At 44.6% G+C, this 21197-nt stretch overlaps 1 protein-coding gene across 4 annotated transcripts in view; it reads left to right on the top strand.

Annotated features, from left to right (window-relative positions):
• EML1 (EMAP like 1) overlaps positions 1 to 21197 on the top strand; it is a 199531-nt gene that overhangs the window by 147022 nt on the left and 31312 nt on the right. For all 4 annotated transcript variants that reach the window (XM_030213925.1, XM_030213926.1, XM_030213924.1 and 1 more), the window contains 2 exons: positions 8162 to 8287; positions 13470 to 13601. In XM_030213925.1, coding sequence (XP_030069785.1) covers positions 8162 to 8287; positions 13470 to 13601 — 258 coding nt within the window. The remainder of the gene's footprint in view (positions 1 to 8161; positions 8288 to 13469; positions 13602 to 21197) is intronic.

Here is a 21197-nt window from a genome sequence, read left to right as displayed (position 1 = left end):
CTTACCATTTAAAAAGAATGCAACTTCATTGCAAATCTATGCAACTCTGTATTAACCTTTGGTCCTACCACATTACATTCCGCAGTTATCTAAGATAATTTTATCACGCTGGATTACCAAATATATATCCTCATGCTGTTTTTGCAGGTCAGACTGACACCGTCAAAGCCTGTCAAATCAGGTTGATGTCAGCTTCAATTGCTCACCTCTGCTGTCTTTCCTTTCTTTTTTCACTGTAAATAATGACACTGTATGCTGGTAAACAGAGAGCTAACCAGGATTGAGCTTGATATATAAGACAGACATGTTCTTAACTTCAATAACTTACTGAATAAGTAACAGGATTTGGAAAATGATGGACTTTCTGGATGAAGAAATAGAATCCTGAATAAGTCTCAGCCTTCTAAAGTTGGCAAGAGCTGTTAATAATCCTCAAATCTATCTGCTGAGTTACTGGACCAAATCTATTGAAAACTGTTGGATAAAAGGTAATTGCCTTCTGAGGACTCTGGAGAGGCAGGCGGTTGAGGCAGATTTCTTGCTCCAATCTGGAGTCTGATTCTCATAATTCTTGCTCCTTTTGAAGATTCATTCACCAATCAGGAATACCAGTTAGCTGCACAGGAATGGGGATTCCTGCGGGCATGGAAGAAGTTGCCACAGGATTCCTGCAGGGATGGAAGAAGTCGCCATGGGTTTCCTGTGGGAGACTAGTCAAAATCTCTAGTGACTTCAGATTGAGGCTTGGAATGCACAGAGGCAATTGGAGAACAACAGTGAGGCTTGGAACATACAGAGAGAGGCAATTCGAGTGCCAGAATGAGGCTTGGAATGCCCAGAGAGGCAGCTGGACCAGCACACTGAGGCTTGGAACACTCATTGGTGAATTGTGAATACCATCCAAAAACACGCAGGAGGCTGTTGGGGTTGGCAGGAAACAGAAGGATGCGAGCAAGTAAATAGCATAGACACATGCGATACAGATGGGGATGGAATGGATCCTAGCTGGTACAGATGGGTATGGGTTAAATTCCATTGGGGATGGACAGGGATGGGTACAATTTCTGTCCCCGTGCAACTCTCTAATACCAGTTGCTAGGGTGTCAAAGTGGATGTGAATGCAGTTTCTTGAAAAAGTCAGCAGGTGGCAGCATAACACACAATGTAAACAGAGTCAAACATTCAGTATTACAGAAATAAGTAATAGTAGCAGTAGAATAGCAATACAACATAAAATTAATGTTATAGGACGCTGTCCATTGGAGAGATATGTAGAGCAGCAGTGTGGTCCTCTGTTCCACTTTTAACTTGCACTACTTTCTCAAACACATGTCCTGGAGAGGCAAGATCTTAACTATGGGATTCCTCATTTATGTGGCTAACTTCATCTTTGCTTGTCGACGGAGAAATTGTAGTTGCTTATCTGTCATGAGGTTTCTCCTTAAACAGCACTGTAAATCAGACACACATTCCCACCCAGAACGCTGGTTGGTAAGCTCTATAATACACTTGGGGGGGGGGGGGGGTCACAGCTTTGCCAGAATACCCCTGCATGCCAGAAGGACATGTGAGAGAGCCTATACCAGCATCGTTGGATGCTTTCATGCACTAGTGTGTTGGATTTATCATGCTGTCTACAGGGAATCTTCATTGGTGTTTGAGAAGGGAGTGAAAGGCAGGGCTCTCCTAGGGACAGTGTGTGCAGACTGGATCATAGTCAATACAAACCTTTCGGCTAGATTTATTCTTGGAGCAACTCTCCATATGCTTCTACTGTGGTCAGACAGTAAATAAGATCCTAAGCCAGTGATTCCCAAATCTGGTCCTGGAGGTACCTCAGCCAGTCAGGTTTTCGGGATATCCACAATAAATATTCATGAGTGAGATTTACATACACTTTCTCCACTCTCTCATGAATATTTATTGTGGATATCCTGAAAACCTGACCAGCTGGGGTGCTTCCAGGGCCAGGTTTGGGAATCACTGTCGTAAGCATTGTCACGTACTACTTTCACATTAATGCAAGCCAGCCTGTGGCCAGGCCTAGCGAGTGTTAATAGAAATCATTATGGAATTCTACTGTTTTGGACAGTTTCAACAAATGCTCAAATTCAAGCAGCTTTGGAAAAAAAAGTTAATTATTCCTTTTTCTTATGGCAATAGTGCACTTGGCAATGGGTATTCTAATTATCTTTGTTCCTTACCCTGATCTTAGCTTGAGGAATCTATTAGCGCAGTATCTGGCTTTAATTTTTACAGGCAGGGCCTGTGGTCTTTTGGAATTCTGTGGCTAAACTAGTGGCTGCAAAATTTGGTCCTTTCCATGGAACTGAATGGCATCCCTCAAATTGCTGTGGGAGACCAGGAATTCTGAGCTGGGTTGGAGAACCAGATCTTTCTGGCAGCCCCTCTCCCCCCTCTCTCTCCCTCTCCTTTCACCCACTTACTTTATTTTATTTATTTGGCATTTCTTATACCACAAATGGCCAGAGCATCAAAGCAGTTTACAATTATTAAAAATAAGGAGATGGCAGGAGGAGGAGGAAAGTAGCAGCAGTGCCTCAGGCTACCTTCTGTCTTTCTGTTGCACAGGCCTGAATGAACTGTTTGATTGTATGGCTGTATGATGTTCTATGTAGTTTAGCTTAGTTGGATATAGATAGAAGGGAATAAAATGGCTTGAGACACTGCTGTAGCTGCTCTTTTCCTTCTCCTGTTCACTGATCATTGCAGGGAAGGGATTGTGCAGGTGGGATATAAGAAGAAAGAAGAGTTGGCCAATGGGATTATGATTTGGAGGATGGGCTCCAAAAGAGGAACTGGCTGTAATGGAGGTTTTGGGAAATGGCTGTGAAAGCAAGTTGGAGGATAGTGTATCTGTTAAGGGAAGCTATGAAAGAGAATGTCAGGAAGCATTTTTTCACGGAGAGGGTGGTGGATATATGAAATGCCCTCCCGAGGGAGGTGGAGATGAAAATGGTAATGGAATTTAAACATGCGTGGGGTATTCACAAAGGAATCCTGTTTAGAAGGAATGAATCCACGGAATCTTAGTGGAGATTGGGTGGCAACGCCGGTAATTGGGAAGTAAAACCGGTGCTGGGCAGACTTCTACAGTCTGTGCCCTGAGTATGGCAAGGACAGCTCAAACTCAGGTATACATATAAAGTATCACATATCATGTAAAATGAGTTTATCTTGTTGGACAGACTGGATGGACCATACAGGTCTTTATTTTTCGTCATTGACTATGTTACTATTTTAAGTTGTAAGATGATAATTTTTATATGGGAGGCTGAAAAAGAGGACTTGGGGGATTGTAGGGTTTGTTTGGGGCTCTTTGATAGGGGAATTGGGAGATAGGGGTGGTGTTCTGAAGAATTGGAGCTTGGATAGAAGCAAATGACCAGGGATGGGGGGAAGGTGCTGAAATTGGGGACTGGGGTGAATTGGGTGTTTGAGAGAAGGCCTGGAGAGATGAGAGAGGGCACATGCAGTGCAAAAAGGATTGATGGTGAAGAGAGAAGGAGGAGTAGGAGGTCGAGGACCGCAGTGGGGGAGCAATATATTGCTTTGTGAACTTCTTTTTGGAAATCCCCCTTCCCCCTTTTCCAAAAATCTAATGTTAACAAGTTGCTGTGACAGAACTGTCCCCATAAATTATTTTGGCTGAACACTCAGAATTTATAATCTCCAGTTTAAGAGCCACAGAGTAGAGTATGTTTTCAAAGATAAAATGGCAGACATTCAGATTTCATTGCAGGATGGTCCAGATGACCCTCCTGGTTGGTCACTAGTGACATCTTCATCACTTCAGCAGGTGAATGGAACAATTTTCTTTGTGCAGGAGGTGGAACTCTTTCTGAGAAGCATGAAACCCACCAACTCCTTATTTGATCTATTTCTGTTTTATTTGTTATATTATTTATTTTATTTATTTATTGCATTTGTATCCCACATTTTCCCACCTATTTGCAGGCTCAATGTGGCTTACAGAGTCCTGTTATGGCTTTGTCATTCCAGGATGTCAGATACAATTAGTGTTGTGAAAATATTAAATAAGGGAAGGAAGAGAAGATTTAGGTGAATAGGTATAGAAAGTAGACTTTCATAACCTTTAGAGGTTTTCACTTCACTTGTTTAGCAAACAACTCCCTTTTTGCCACCCTGAAACAAGCCGTCATCAAACTGACCTTGAAAAAGGAAGATTCAAATGCACTGATGGGTTTATTTGCTGGTAATCTAATTCATAGACAATCTAGTCTTTATGCAGCTCATTGTTTTCTGTGATGAGAGGGAGGCGATTTCCTCATAGAGCGTCAAGCCATTCATCTGGAGTGGAGGAGTGGCCTAATAGTTAGCATGGTGGACTTTGGTCCTGGGGAACTGGGTTCGATTCCCACTGCAGGCACAGGCAGCTCCTTGTGACTCGGGGCAAGTCACTTAACCCTCCATTGCCCCAGGTACAAATAAGTACCTGTATATAATATGTAAGCCGCATTGAACCTGCTATGAGTGGGAAAGTGCGGGGTACAAATGTAACAACAACAAAAAAAATAAAAATAAAGGTCATGGAATGGAAGCAGTTCTTCTTAGTACTTTCACGGGATATTATCGGTGGGGGATCAGGACAGGGTTTTTAGATCAGTTCACTGTTTTTGATACCATTGATCATGGCTTATTACCAGCTCAGTTGAGGCACACCTAGTCCCACCAGGTTTTCAGGATATCCACAATGAATATGCATGAGATAGATTTACATGCACTGCCTCCTTGGTATGTAAATATATCTCGTGCATATTCATTGTGGGTATCCCAAAAACCTAATGGGACTAGGTGTGCCTCAAGGACTGTATTGAGAAGCACTGCACTTGACAATAAGCATTTGTAGACATAGGTCTCACAATCACTGTTTCATCAAGAAAGTTATTTATAGTTTTGAAAATGTTTGAAATCTTTGCTGTTTCAAAAAGCCCTTTGTATTTAAATGTTATTTGTTTGTTTAAAACATTTATTTATCTTCACTATTTACAAATCTAGGTATAGTGTGAATTAGCAGGGTGTTTTACTGAACAGTAGCATTTTCCTTGTTACTTTTATTTCTGTTTGTGTTTTCAAAGGAGGAGTAGATTTATTGTTTTTACTTAATGTTCTACTATTATGGAAAATGTATGTTACCTAATGTTTGTTTTGTAACTCGCTTTAAGCTTTTTCTCTTAAACAGAAGTGTATAATCAAGTAAGTAGAAATAAATAAGATCCTAGAACCTCTCCCTTCTTCTCAACTGTTCTTTTTTTTTTTTTTTTAATTTGTACCCCGCGCTTTCCCACTCATGGCAGGCTCAATGCGGCTTAGGTACTTATTTGTACCTGGGGCAATGGAGGGTTAAGTGACTTGCCCAGAGTCACAAGGAGCTGCCTGTGCCTGCAGTGGGAATCGAACCCAGTTCCTCAGGACCAAAGTCCCCCACCCTAACCACTAGGCCACTCCTCCACTGTTGCTACTATTTGAGATTCTAGCAACATTCCATGTAGAAGTCGGCCCTTGCAGATCACCAATGTGGCCGCGCAGGCTTCTGCTTCTGTGAGTCTGACGTCCTGCACGTACGTGCAGGACGTCAGACTCACAGAAGCAGAAGCCTGCGCAGCCTTCTACATGGAATGTTGCTAGTGGAATAGCAACATTCCATGTAGAATGTCCAATAGTAGCAACATTCCATATAGAATCTCCAATAGTATCTGTTTTATTTTTGTTACATTTGTACCCTGCGCGTTCCCATTCATGGCAGGCTCAATGCGGCTTACGTGGAGCAATGGAGGGTTAAGTGACTTGCCCAGAGTCACAAGGAGCTGCCTGTGCCTGCAGTGGGAATCGAACCCAGTTACCCAGGACCAAAGTCCACCACTCTAACCACTCCTCCACTCTCTCCCTGTCCTCATACTCTCTCTCCTCCCCCCACCAAGACTCGAATCAAGTTCTGAAAATGACTTTATTTTCATCATGCAAATAGAAGTTAACATGATTCAATATGCAATGTGGAGTATATTTATACAAACTTGCCACAGAATTGCTGCAGAATTCAAGAAATCGTGCTTAGGAATTTGCAGTCTCTTGCCACAGGAAACTAGGGGCTCTGCCTATAACTGAGTTGTACCATCAGTGTTTGAAATAATTTTGATAAATCCTGCATTATGACTTGTTCAGCCGCATTATCCTAACTGCTGAAATTCCTTTGCTGTCTAGGCACTAACAACTTGATAATTGTGATGTTTATCTAGTTGTATTCTAATTACAGAGGAATTTTGTTAAGAGACTAATCGTTTATTGCTAGGAGAAGAATAGGGTCAGAAGTTTTAGTGTTGGAACATTTTCTAAGTGCTGCAAAACATACCTTGGTTATGGTTTGCATATCGAAAGATGATTCGTATTCTGGGTGCTGAAGGCATCTTTTAACACACCTGGGACATTCCTTGAATGTGTTACTGCCTACTTAACGTTTTGTACATCAGACTTCTGTTTTCAAGAAAATTTCACTGACATTTGGGGAGTTTCCATTTGTTTAAAAAAATAAAATGGACCTTTTTTACAAGGACTGTACACACACATGTTGCCACCTCTGAGTTTTGAATGTGCTATAGTTTGAGAAAAATTTCTTAATCTTTACATTGCAACTGTGACATAAATAATTCTAAAACCATGCAAACAATGACTGGTAATCCTTTTGAGGCCCTTTTACTAAGCTGCAGTAAACACTAATGCATGCTTATTGCAGCAAAAAAATGTCTTACCATGGGGTTGTGCTCAGGTGTCCCATGGTAATTTGGGATTGGTGTCCACTACCCACATGCTAAAAAAAAATCAAATTTATTTCTTAGTGCATGAGGTGGAGAGTGGACTTGTTCTGTGCTAATCACCAACTAATTAGTGTGAGCCTTTACCGCCTACCGCAGGGGCTCACACGCTAATGGCCACACACTAGTGGGAAAATTAGCATGTGACCAATAATACTGAAAATAGAAAAATCAGCCATTTTACCCCTGCAGTGAAAATGACCTTAGCACATAGGAATGACCTGCATAAGGAAGCGCTAAGGCCATTTTACCATAGTTTGGTAAAAGGACCCCTTTATCTGTAGTCTGCTGTCTGACTGTGCCACTGTTCATAAATGCTTTCACAGTCTACGCATAAGTATTACCTATGCTATGTGATATTAATAAAGTAAATATAATTGTATGTATCTTACATAACAAAAACAGGTCAAATTAACTAATTCATGGAAGTAATGGATACAAAATCCTGATTATTCCTTTATGTGTAGCACTAGAAGAACATTGTTATACTTAATTGGTTTTCAGTGTTTGTACAGAGAAGGAGGTTTTTATGAGTGGCTGTGACCAATAACACAAACATCTACATATCAACGCTACCTGTGTATGTACATAGCCTCAATCCAACCCCTAATAATCACTGAGAGTTAACACCTGAAGGGTTCTATTAAGCACCGCTTGGGCTCTATATGCACTTGTGCATGTGTCCCTAAACTGGCAGCCTCCTATCCATCAGGTGGGTTCCTGACAATTTTACTAAGAAACAATTGTGAACAAGAAAAATAAGTTTTAGTTCTGCAAACAGGTAAAGTAACAATGATTCTTTAGATATCACTGTCTAGACAAGTTTTCTGATTCTTGTTGCTTGGGGAAGTTCAGGCTAAACTGTTCCCACTAGGCTGTGTAGAGATGGGACAGGATTTTGGTCTAGGTCTGCTTCATTTGTACTCCCAAACCAAAACTGGGGGGGGGGGGGGGGGGGGGGGGGGGTCCTAGTGAATTCTGGGTAAGTTTCTTTTGGAGTCAGTATTGTACCATGATAGCCTATGATGTCCAAATCTCACTCTGAGTTAGTAGTTCTCAGCTGTAAAATACTTAATAGAGTAGCACAAAGGAAAAGAGGCTGCCACCTGTATATCTTTTCAAGGATTGCTTTAAAAAAAAAAGGTTTTACTGGTGAAACAGAAGGGGTCACTGTGCACATAAAAACCCTGTTTTGACACACATTTTACATATACAGTATACATCTCTATGGTCTAAGTAACGTATGTGTCTATGTACAGATTGTGTTGATTATTCCTGTTTGGGACACTTTTTTTTTTTTTTTTTTACAGATTCCTGAGCAGTTTGGGCCAATAAGGACTGTGGCAGAGGGAAAAGGTGATGTTATACTAATTGGGACAACTAGAAATTTTGTTCTACAAGGCACACTGTCAGGTGATTTTCACCCGATTACCCAGGTAGGTTGTGGCATTAAGCAGCTGCATGATGTTGTAGTTCAAATGCTCTAAAGGAAAGGCTAATTCTAATTTCCATACAGCATGATCGAGCTTATTAAATTATAAGAAACATAAAAGCATTTGGGGCTCAGAGGAGTGAATCAATTTTCATTTGTATACCGGGGGGGAGGGGGGAATCTATAAAGTGGTTCCTAGAGGTAGGTGCCTGTGTCCACTGGAGGCTGCTCTACAAAGTAGCGCCTAACTGCAAGGGGAGTGTACAAATGGACAGTCCATGAGCCTGTCTCCAAGTTAGGCACGTAGTTTATAGTTTTGCCTGCCATTGACATGAAGTAAGAGAGCATGCCTTGACATAAGTGCACCAATGCTGACCTTACGCTGGTATTCTGTAACAGAATCTTGATGCTAAGTCGAAAGCATCAGGGCACCTAGATTGAGGTACCAAGTTATAGAATTGTCCTAACTATGTTCTTAGGTATATCAGAAATCTTGTCTTGCTTGCAGCAGCAGCTGTGATTCCTTTAGGATTAGTCACTTCAGCAATTCTTTGGGCATTGACTGTTTTTCAGCCACAGTAATGTACAGTAGTGAGTTCCAGACTTTGCTATTGAGACTAATTAATTTCCAAAATAAATTATATGGGATCACGAGACCTCAGCAGCTCAATATGGAATGCAAATAGTTAAGGAGCTGAGGTGGCAAAGAAGTTTTTAGTAGTATTCTGTGCCATACTTTGTATTGTTTGAATATTTTTACTGGTTTAACTGTCTGTTGCTTATGTTTGACTTATTCTTGCTGTACACCACCTTGAGTGAATTCCTTCAAAAGAGTGGTAAATAAAACCTAATAAATAAATATTATTTCAATAAATGGTAACATCTAAGAATACCCAGAATTTGTTGATCAGCAGTGTTTTCTAAGAAAAAATTTGTGTGTAGACAACTTCACAAAAACTCAATGAAATAGCTGTCCATCAAATGCAAAGATTTGATGTTTAACACAAATTTTCTGTACAAATGAAGTATCTAGTTGTAGTATGTTCTATTTAATTGTGTTGCTAGGCATGTAAGATAAACATCCCTATTTGTTTATTGAAATGATACATTACGGCCAATAACCTATTGGTGTTTTAGGGATTGCTACCTCAAATCCTTCATTCTCTCCATTTCTTGTAAATTAAGGTATTTATCTCTTTGAATTTTCCACATGTATCCTGGCTCCTTAGAGACTGACAAGAATATAGACGTTTCTCTCTATCTCACACTGAAATAGTCTTCCCGGAAACAGTTGAAATATGTCAGGAATTTTTACTGCTGTTTTTGATCATTAAAAACTGCTACAAATCACTTCTCCCCTACTGTGTGTTTGAACCATAAAATAAGCATAACAATTAACATCCCTAATCATGCTAAGTGTACCTGGCAAGATGAAGTGATAATCTGTCACTTTTTTCATCACTGATTCTTGATTTTCAGAATCTACCTAACAGCACTATACATGTGTAGAAACTGGCTGATGCTAGTAATACTTATAGTTTAATAATGAAAATGCTATATTATGCTTTTTAAGATTAATGTGAATTGATATAATTGACATATGAGTGAGCAAACTGTGTGTAATTTATCCTCTCCCTTCACTGGATCAGCCTGGGTGGTCTAACTACTCTAAGTAAAGTTTAACCTATTTTTACTAGGTTTAGCTGTGGTGCATGACCACCTTCCTGTTTTGGACCTAAGCACATAGGGGCCGATATTCAGACCACTGGAATTAGCCCAGCTAACTCCCGTGGTCGGTGGTAATACTGGATATTCAATGCCGGGCCATTTCCGGTGACCCGCATTGAATATCCAGTTTATTTTTGGCTGGTAGGAACATAGCCAGCCAAGTCGATATTCAGCACTGGCCAGCTAAGTTCATAGCAACCAAAGATAGACCTGCTGTTGACGCATCCACATTCGGCCACCAAACTCAGCCGGCGATGCACTGAAAATTGGTGGATAGCCAGTTATATCACATGATATAACTGGCTATCCTCTAAATACTAACCGGGAATGTTTAGCAGGAGTCAGCCAGCTATCTCCCGCTCAATATTAGGGTGGTGGACTCTGGTCCTGGGGAACTGAGGAACTGAGTTCGATTCCCACTGCAGGCACAGGCAGCTCCTTGTGACTCTGGGCAAGTCACTTAACCCTCCATTGCCCTAGGAACAAATAAGTACCTGTATACAATATGTAAGCCGCATTGAGCCTGCCATGAGTGAGAGAGCGCTGGGTACAAATGTAATTAAAAAAAATATATATATATTGGTGGATAGCCGGTTAAATACCATTTAACCAGCCAAGTTCCGTTCCTGGCTTTTTACATGGTTTTTGAATATTGGCTGGATTGTCTTAAAAATATACTAAATTCCCCAAATTCCTAGTATGGCAGCAGGCATAAAACCTAATAATGAGCCTTCTGGATAGCACATTGTGCCACCGCAGAGGCAGGTCAATCTCTTCTTTTAAAATTTCTGTATGAATTAAAATTGCAGTGGCGTTACAGAAACTAAAGATGTTTACATGACAAAAAGAAGCAGAATTTGGGAAATTTAAAATCATTATTCAGTAATATTTGTGCCATTCGTTGCTCTTATTTGTCTGAAAATTAGACAGGAAAGCTCATGCTATATAACTAAGTTCTAAAATATCTGTAGTAGAAATCTCCAGATAATTAGGGACATTTTCAAAAGGGATTCACAGTGGATAAAAGTCTATGTTGAAAATTGACCCCAGCCACCTGCTATTAAATACTAGCCGTTAAGCCTGTTAAAACAGGCGAGATTTCCAGCAACCCTCCTTGCCGCCGCTCCCTCCCCCCTCCGTATCGGGCCCCCTGCACTGACCTGACAGCGCCTCTCACCTCCGTGTGAAAGTGCTGCAGGCAGCAGCAGATCACTCTGCTGCTGCCTGCAGCAGAGTGCGAGCGCGATGTTTGTTTCCAGGCGGCAGCGTCCGACAGTCCGACTCCGTTTCCCTCTCTGTTCTGCCCTCTGATGTCATCACGTCTTGACGCGAGGGCGGGACAGAGAGGGAAGTCTGTACTGCGCATTTGCAGGTGAGTCGGTCACTTGCCATTTATATGTTTGATAGGTGTTCTGCCTATAGCACTTGTACTTCTCTTTCAAAGAAAAAGGGCAATGCAGGGGGGGGGGGGGGTGCAAGGTTGGGGTGGACCAAAGAAACTAAGAGGCAGATGCACTAAAGCTAAATGAGCCTTTAATGACCCTCCAACGAGGAAAATTTGATCCGTTGCATGCATCAAAGGGCTTTTACCGAGGAAGCCAGCAGCTAACGAAAACGGAATGGAGATGAGCAATTAGTGTGAAAACCCCATTGAAACGACATGCACTAACCTTTTCCGATTGCCTTTACGCAGGAAAAAGGCAGGAAATCTAACGAGAGGTCTGGACTTCTCGTTAGGACAGCTCTGTGCCAGGAAAAATCATTAAGTGAAAAAAATAAACAAACTTTGAGCCAATCCCAGCGCATTAGCAGAGCTAAAAGCGCTGTGATTGGTCCAAAGGACGTCAGAAAACACATCAAAAAAAAAAAAAAAAAAAGGATCGGGAGGGGGCAAGGGCGCTCATCAGGAGCGTCCTGTATGGACGGCCTTGCCCCCCCCCCCCCCGCTGCTCCCCACTTTCCGCCGCTCCCCCCCCCCCCCCCAAAAAAAGCAAAATGCTAGCTGCCCCGGTCCCCCTCCCTTCCTGTTCCTGTGTTCTGCAGAGCTAACTCCGCCTCCCGTCATTCTTCTGCCCCGTGCCCCGCCCCCGCTGCCCCCCCTGAGGTCGACTACGCCGCGCCCCCCCCTCCACCGAGACCCCCTCCCTATTAACGACCCGAGCAGCGCCTCTCACCTCTTTCTGAAGCGCTGCACGGGCAGGAAGATCTATTGTGTTGGTTGTAGAGTCTCCATGACGTCTCATCTTCCCTGACCTAGGCCCCGCCTCCTTCTGACGTAAGTAACCTACGTCAGAAGGAGGCGGGGCCTGGGCCAGGGAAGAAGAGATGTCATGGAGACTACAACCAACACAATAGATCTTCCTGCCCGTGCAGCGCTTCTGAAAGAGGTGAGAGGCGCTGCTCGGGTCGTTAATAGGGAGGGGGGTCTCGGTGGAGGGGGGGGCGGCGTAGTCGACCTCAGGGGGGGCAGCGGGGGCGGGGCACGGGGCGAAAGAATGACGGGAGGCGGAGTTAGCTCTGCAGAACACAGGAACAGGAAGGGAGGGGGACCGGGGCAGCTAGCATTTTGCTTTTTCGGGGGGGGGGGAGCGGCGGAAAGTGGGGAGCAGCGGGGGGGGGGGGGCAAGGCCGTCCATACAGGACGCTCCTGATGAGCGCCCTTGCCCCCTCCCGATCCTTTGTTTTTGGATTTTGCTGACCGGGGTAGCTACGTGTATGTGTTGTGGCTTTTTTTTTTTGTTTGTTTTTACGTTTGCAGCATGCGCAGAGCAGCCAGCAAAACGCTTGGCTGCTCTGCGCATGATTTAGGGGCCGATTACCGATGTGTATTGTGATTCTTTGATACATTGTACGTTTGAATACTGATCTGAGCATGTGTGACTTTTTTTTTTGGTGCATTCTTCGTTTTTTAAAAATCGTTAGGGACTTTAACGATTTTGATTTTTTTACGTTTGGTTGCTGCATCTGCCTCTTAGTGTGAAGATTTCATTTCATTACTTAAAAGCCTACTTGTTCAATCTGACTGCTTCTCTGGTGGCTTTTTTTCTCCTATAATATATGCATGTCATGAGTAAAGAGTGAAGGCAGGGTTACAGGTTATTTTTCTCCTAACCTCTCTTTCTCTGGTTAAAAAATAAATCATCTGTTCTGGAGACAGTTACATATTGCTCAGTAAGATCATTTGAAGCCCCTCTTGTCTGTTAGAAATTCATGATCTGCCTTCAACATGATTTGTGCAAATCCTTCTGCTGTTTGTTTGCCTGTAAAAGCGCAATGGTCATAACAGAATAAATGGACATTGTACACACTTTTTAAAGTAGTGCTTCATTGTACAGAATTACAAATGTCTTCCACATCCCTTAATATTAGCTATTGTATTTGAATGTTTGTCTGGTCATTTGAAATGTATTTGTTCTCACTTTCTTTCTTTATTTTTTTCTGCCATATACTTGCTTTAGGGCCATACTGACGAACTGTGGGGGCTAGCAGTGCATCCATGTAAATCCCTTTTCTTGACTTGTGGACATGACAAACACATTACTCTTTGGGATGTCATCCGTCATCGTCCTATGTGGAACAAAATTATAGAGGTGCAGTATTAAAATTCTTCTTTATTTTTTTATTTACAAAGTATTTTACAGAAATTGGAAACTTTAAGTGCATATTCTTATGCAGTTTGTTATATATTGCATAACACTTCACACTGCTAGTGACGGTAAACCCAAATTAACTCAGTTTCTAAACCCTGCCTTTCCAAGGTCCATGGTAAGTTAGAGCCTACCTGTGCTAATTTGAACAACCTGTTTCTATTCTATAAAGTGAATTTGAAGCAAATGTCTATACATTCTGAACACGGAGCTGCTGAAAGAACTCAGGATAAAGTTATTTCTCCAAGGACAAGCAGGCTGCTGCTTCTCACATGTGGGTCCACCTCCGCGTCGGCCCAGCAAACGGAGCAAATTTTTTAAGCAAAAATAAAAAAGTTTTGCCCAGAGTCTTCTGGCGCGCACCGCACATGCGTGGACAACTTCCCCCCCCTGTCGTGCGAGCGTGCCCTTTAGATTTTTTTTGTCCGCGACGAGGTGACAGGATTTTTCTGCTCTCCTTGTTTTTAGCCCAGGAACAGAGTCTGACGACTATTTTCTTTTATTATTTTTGTCATTTTCTTTAAAACAAAATATTATTTACTCTCGTAGACTTTTAGTATTTTTGCCTATTTTTAAGTTTCCTTTCTTTTCGACACGGCCGGGTTTCTCCCTTTTTGTGCCCTTTACTTTTTTGGCACGATTGCGTGGTTTGATTTCGCCTAAGCTGTTTTTCTTTCCATGTCATCGAAGACACCCAGCGGCTTCAAACGTTGTCCTCGGTGCAACCGGACTATCTCAGGTACAGATACCCACGCTTGGTGTGTCCAGTGCCTAGGGCCTGACCATAGCCCAGCTGCTTGTAGTCTGTGTCTTCGTATGAAGAAACGGACCCAAGCGTCTCGAGAAACCCAACGGGAAAAGTATTTTGGGGCTCGGTCCAGTCCGACATCGGTACCGAGGTTGGCGGCGTTGACATCGAAACGAGCATTGACATCGGGAGGAGAGGTAATGGCTGCTGAAGACCAACTCGCGCTGGGAGCTGTGAGGCGTCGAGTGGGTCTCCACCTGCTCGAGGCCTCCTGTTATGGAGGCCCCCCGGGACTGACCTTCGTCGGGCCTGGCCCCGAGGAGACGTGAGGATTCCACGTCCTCATCGGTACCGAGGAGTCTCGACGGGCATCGAGCGGTCGAAGAAGCAATGTCATCGTTCTCCTTCGGGAGCTCCGGGGGGGGGGGAGGGTCGAGAGAGTTGGCACCCGAAAAGCGTCGGCGCTGAGAGGATCGCTCCCTCTCAATACAGGAGGTGCCGATGCGTAGTTCTCCTAGCAGCCCGATACCTGCTCCCGAGACTCCACAGATTCTGACACCACCTGTTCCACCGACCCCGCAGCCTTCTCCATTGGCAGCTCTCGACGAGCACATCCGGGCCTTGTTTCCAGAACTTCTGAAGGGACTGCTACGTCAGTCAGCTTCGGTGTCGGGGGTGCTTGCGCCTTCTGTACCATCTGCTGCAGCGGTGTCTGGCCCTTCTCCTGTGGTAAAGTCCCTGACTGCGATGCCGCTTGCCACCCAGGTCGATTCCCCTTCGACGTCGGTGGAGGAAGCTTCGCCGCAGTCCGAGTGGGCGTTGGCCTCTCGACATCGCCATCAAGGACATCATTCCTCGATGTCGAGGCAGGTCCTGTGTCAGAGTACCTCGAGAGGTCTTATCTGATACTGAGCAGGAGTGTTCGTGGGAGTCAGAGGAAGATCCCAGGTACTTTTCTTCTGATGAGTCCTATGGGATTCCCTCTGAACCTTCCCCTCCACCAGAGAGGAGACTATCTCCACCGGAGAGTCTTTCCATTTCCTCTTTTGTCCGGGAAATGGCTACGGCTATTCCCTTACCTGTGGAGGTTGAGGATGAGCCCAGGACTGAGATGCTTGGTCCTGGACTATTCTTCTCCACCTATAGAGGCTGTGACAATCCCTCTGCATAAGGTACTGAAGGAAGTCCTTATGCGAAACTGGTCAGCCCCTCTGTCTGGCCCTGTGGTCCCCAAGAATGCTGAATCCCAGTATCGGATCCACGGTGAACCTGGGTTGATGAGGTCTCAGTTACCCCACAATTCTATGGTGGTGGATTCCACCCTCAAGAGAGCCAGGAGTACTAGAGACTGCTTCGGCACCCCTAGGCAGAGAAGCTAGGACTCTTGATTCTTTTGGGAGGAAGACGTATCAAGCCGCTATGCTCGCTACCAAGATTCAATCATACCAGCTCTTCACAAGCATTCACTTGCAGGACTCGATAAGGCAACTGTCTAGCTTGGTTGATGCACTCCCTCCGGAGCAAGCTGAGCCTTTTCGCCAGGTGGTCAGGCAGCAGAAGGTGTGTCGAAAATTCCTGGCCAAGGGTACTTTCGACACTTTTGATGTAGCATCCAGGATTGCTGCTCAAGGTATAGTGATGTGTAGACTCTCATGGCTGCGTGTCTCTGACCTGGATCATTCGGTCCAGCAGTGAATGGCGGATGTTCCTTGCTGGGGGGACAACCTTTTTGGTGAAAAAGTAGAGGATCTTGTTGATTAAGAAGCATAATGATGCTATGGATTCTCTCTCCCACTGGGCGTCTTCTGCTACTACCTCCTCATCTAGGAGGTATTTTGGGGGGAAGAGGAGTGCTCCCTATTCCTATCCTAGGCATAGGTACACTCCTGCTTCTCGACAGCCTTCCCAGGCTCAGCCCCAGCATGCTCGTTCTCGTCAACAGTGTGTGTCTAAGGCCTGTGCTGCTCCCCAGCAAAAGCAGGGAATGGGCTTTTGACTGGCTCCAGTTAAGCATAGCATCTGTAAAAGTGTCCGTATCGGACGACTTGCCAGTTGGGGGGAGGTTGATATTTTTTCACCAAAGGTGGCCTCTCATAACCTCCGACCCGTGGGTCCTTCAATTAGTCCGGTTAGGATACACCCTCAATCTTGAATCCAAACCTCCAAATTGCCCACCGAGAGCTCATTCTTACAGTTCCCAGCACAAACAGGTACTTACAGAGGAACTCTCCGCCCTTCTGAAGGCCCAAGCGGTCGAACCCGTTCCACCAGGGGAAGAAGGGCTGGGATTCTATTCCAGGTACTTCCTTGTGCAGAAAAAGAGGGGGGAGGGGGATGCATCCCATCCTAGACCTGAGGGCCCTGAACAAATTTCTAGTCCGAGAAAAGTTCAAGATGGTTTCCCTGGGCACCCTTCTTCCCATGATTCAAGAAAACGATTAGCTATGCTCTCTGGACTTAAAGGATGCTTACACACACATTTCGATGCTCACAGGAAGTATCTTTGATTTCGGCACACAGCACTTTCAGTACTGTGTACTGTCGTTTGGTCTGGCGTCTGCACCCAGAGTGTTCACAAAGTGCCTAGTGGTAGTCGCAGCATCGCTACGCAGACTGGGAGTGCATATGTTCCCTTATCTCGACGATTGGCTGGTGAAGAGCACCTCGAAGGCAAGCGCTCTACAGTCCATGCGAATGATTATTGAGGTGCTAGAACTACTGGGGTTCGTGATCAATTACTCCAAGTCCCATCTCACCCCAGTTCAAAAGTTGGAATTTATTGGAGCTCTGTTGAACATGAAGACAGCTCGAGCTTATCTTCCGGAGGCAAGGGCAGACAACCTCCTGTCCCTGGTGTCCATAGTTTGAACGTCTCAACAGATCACGGCTCTGCAGATGTTGAGACTTCTGGGGCACATGGCCTCCACAGTTCATGTGACTCCCATGACACGTCTACACATGAGACCCTAGCTCAATGGACCCTAGCTTCCCAGTGGTATCAAGCTGCGGGGAGTCTAGAGGATGTAATCCAACTGTCCACCGACTTCCGGAATTCTTTGCAGTGGTCGACGATTCGATCCAATTTGACCTTGGGACGTCCATTCCAAATTCCTCAGCCACAAAAAGTGCTGATGACGGATGCATCCCTCCAAGGGGTAGGGAGCTCATGTAGATGGGCTTCACACTCAAGGAGCCTGGTCCTTTCAGGAAAAAGGTCTTCAGATCAATCTCCTGGAATTGCGAGCGATCTGGAACGCTCTAAAGGCTTTCAGAGATCGGCTGTGCAACCAAATCATATTGATTCAGACAGACAATCAGGTTGCCATGTATTGCACCAACAAGCAGGGGGGCACTGGATCTTTCCGTCTGTGTCAGGAAGCCGTCCAGATGTGGCTTTGGGCTCGCTGTCACGGCATGTTTCTGCAAGCCACTTATCTGGCAGGCGTAAACAGTCTGGCCGACAGTCTGAGCAGGATAATGCAACCTCACGAGTGGTCACTGAACATGGGCATAGCCCTCAAGGTCTTCCAAGCGTGGGGTACCACCTCGGTGGGTCTTTTTGCCACTCGGATCAATCACAAGGTCCCTCAGTTCTGTTCCAGACTTAAGGCCCATGACAGACTAGCGTCAGATGCCTTTCTCCTGCATTGGGGAACAGGCATCCTGCATGTGTTTCCTCCCATACCTCTAGTGGGGAAGACTTTGCTGAAACTCAAGCAAGACTGCGGAACCATGATTCTGATTGCTCCCTTCTGGCCACGTCAGATTTGGTTTCCTCTTCTGGATTTGTCCTCCGAGGAACCGTGGAGATTGGAGTGTTTTCCAACCCTCATCACCCAGAACAAGGGGTCGCTTCTTCATCCCAACCTCCAGCCTCTGGCTCTCACGGCCTGGATGGTGAGAGCTTAGAATTCACCTCCTTGGGTCTTTCAGAGAGTGTCTCCTGAGTCTTGCTTGCTTCCAGGAAAGATTCCACGAAGAGGTGTTACTCTTTCAAATGGAGGAGGTTTGCCGTCTGGTGTGCCACAAGGCCCTAGATCCTCTTTCTTGTCCTACACAGACCCTTCTTGAATACCTTCTACACTTGTTGGAATCTGGTCTCAAGACCAACTCTGTAAGGGTTCACCTTAGTTCGATTAGTGCTTATCGCCGTGTAGAGGGTAAGCCTATCTCTGGACAGCCTTTAGTTGTTAGGTTCATGAGAGGTTTGCTTTTGTCAAAGCCCCCGGTCAAACCTCCACCGGTGTCGTGGGATCTCGACGTCATTCTCACCCAGCTGATGAAAGCTCCTTTTGAGCCACTGAATTCCTGCCATCTGAAGTACTTGACCTGGAAGGTCGTTTTCTTGATGGCTGTTACTTCAGCTCGTAGGGTCAGTGAGCTTCAGGCCTTGGTAGTGCATGCACCTTATATCAAGTTTCATCACAACAGAGTAGTCCTCCGCACACACCCTTAAGTTCCTGCCGAAGGTGGTGTCGGAGTTCCATCTGAACCAGTCAACTGTCTTGCCAACATTCTTTCCCCGTCCTCATACCCGCCCTGGCGAAAGCAGTTTGCATACCTTGGACTGCAAGAGAGCATTGGCCTTTTACGTGGAGTGGACAAAGCCCTTCAGACAGTCCACCCAGTTGTTTGTTTCTTTCGATCCCAACAGGAGGGGAGTCGCCATCGGGAAAATGCACAATCTCCAATTATCTAGCAGATTGCATTTCCTTCATTTATGCTCAAGCTAGGCTGACTCTAGAGGGCCATGTCACGGCTCATAATGTTAGAGCCATGGCAGTGTCAGTGGCTCACTTAAAGTCAGCCTCCATTGAAGAGATTTGCAAGGCTGCAATGTGGTCATCAGTCCACACATTCACATCTCACTACTGCCTTCCGCAGGATACCCGACCCGACAGTCAGTTTGGGCAGTCAGTGCTGCAGAATCTGTTTGGGGTTTATAATCCAACTCCACCCCCTAGACCCATTTTTGTTCTGTTCCAGGCTGCACTCTCAGTTGTTTATGGTTTCAGGCCAATCTATGTTATATCCTTGCTGTTGCGAGGCCCAATTGACCAATGTTCATTGTTTTGAGTGAGCCTGGTTGCTAGGGATATCCCACATGTGAGAACAAGCAGCCTGCTTGTCCTTGGAGAAAGCGAAGATACTTATCCTGTAGCAGGTATTCTCCGAGGCCAGCAGGCTGATTGTTCTCACAAACCCTCCCACCTCCCCTTTGTAGTTGTTACTAGTTTGTTGTATGCTTTTTGATTTAACTAAGGGGCATGCTCATGCGACGGGCGGGAAGTCATTTGTGCATTCGCGGTGCACGTGATTCACGCGCCAGAAGACTCTGGGCAAAACTTTTTTATTTTTGCTTCAAAAATTTGCTCGGTTTCCTGGTCCAACGCGGATGTCGACCCACATGTGAGAACAATCAGCCTGCTGGCCTCGGAGAATACCTGCTACAGGTATCTTCGCTTTAAAGGCATGAATAGAGGAAGACTGTAAGAATATTTCTGTGTTGCTGTTCCCATGGAGCACTATCAGATCCAGTATGTGTATGAAAGAATATGAATCGCAAATTCTCCAAAGTTGGAACTTGACATGTGCCATGTTTCGGCACTATTCATCACTGCATCATTAGTCCGTACAATCTGAGATGATACAGTGGTCAGTAAAATACTCAAAAATATCACAAAGGTGATTAAGCTTGCAACAGTCTCTCCAGTGTGAACACCAGGAGAAGATATTTTATGCTGACCCTGCAGTACAAGTTATCCAAACTCTCTAAGGGAGTGAAAGGGAGAGTAGATGGCATGGATGGGCAGGCTGGATAGCCCATATATGTGCTTTTTTCTATGTTTCAAGTATGGGAGGATAGAAGGAAGCCACTTCTGAAGAAAAGCCATGCAATGTACCCAATTTGCAAAGAAACACTTAAAAGGGCACTACAGGCATATGGGAGAGTGGAACTTTATGGCCTCAAGGCTAAGTGATGTGTGGCACATTAAACAAACACAAGATATCACCATTTAGCTGAATTGTGTCTGGACATGGCTTCTTAAGAAGCTAAATGGTGTGAGTTCCCCCAGAAGAAGCATAGCGAAACAGGCACTGTCGGGGCTTCTACACACGCCAGTCTGAATGATGGAGTATACATGCTCCCTAAGTGTCTTTTTGTATATTTACATACTTGCACATGATGGTGTGGGAATATAAGTCATTATTATTGCAATTACAACATTAGGGTGGAGGTGGTTTTAGTCGATGATTAAACCTATGCACGTTGATAGTCACCAGGGGAGTGATATGAATATCCGTGCCAAGTGATATGAGACTCCACCTGGTTGTTAACTGCAAGTATTCTTAGTGACTTTCTCCTCAGGATATATTTTCTACTAGCCTACACTCACAATTGGAGGAGGTCAAGCCATACAGTTTTTTGTTTCAACAACTAGAGTAAAGCATGGTGGGTAGCAGCATTATGTCGTGGTGATTCTTTGCAGTAGCATGGATAGGAAAGCTAGGGTAGAATTTGAGAAAGATGGCTGGCACAAAGTACAGACACATTCTTTTCAACCGAATGGAATGTTGGAAACAAATTATATATAAGGGGTCAAGAATGTATTTCTGTCTGTTTAGGAGCAAAATAACTCTCTGAAAACTTAATGGAACAAGACCAAATTTGGTGTGATAAGGAAGGGAACAGATGGAAACAAACAGTTTCAGCTTCTGCAGCTAGAAAGGTTGATAAACTGAAACATAACAGTTAGGGAATTGCTCCTTTCCTCTCTTTTTTTCTCTAT

This window comes from Microcaecilia unicolor, chromosome 9, assembly GCF_901765095.1.
Source record: "Microcaecilia unicolor chromosome 9, aMicUni1.1, whole genome shotgun sequence".
In the NCBI taxonomy this organism is placed as follows: Eukaryota; Metazoa; Chordata; class Amphibia; order Gymnophiona; family Siphonopidae; genus Microcaecilia; species Microcaecilia unicolor.
This window is presented reverse-complemented; position numbering and strand designations above follow the sequence as displayed.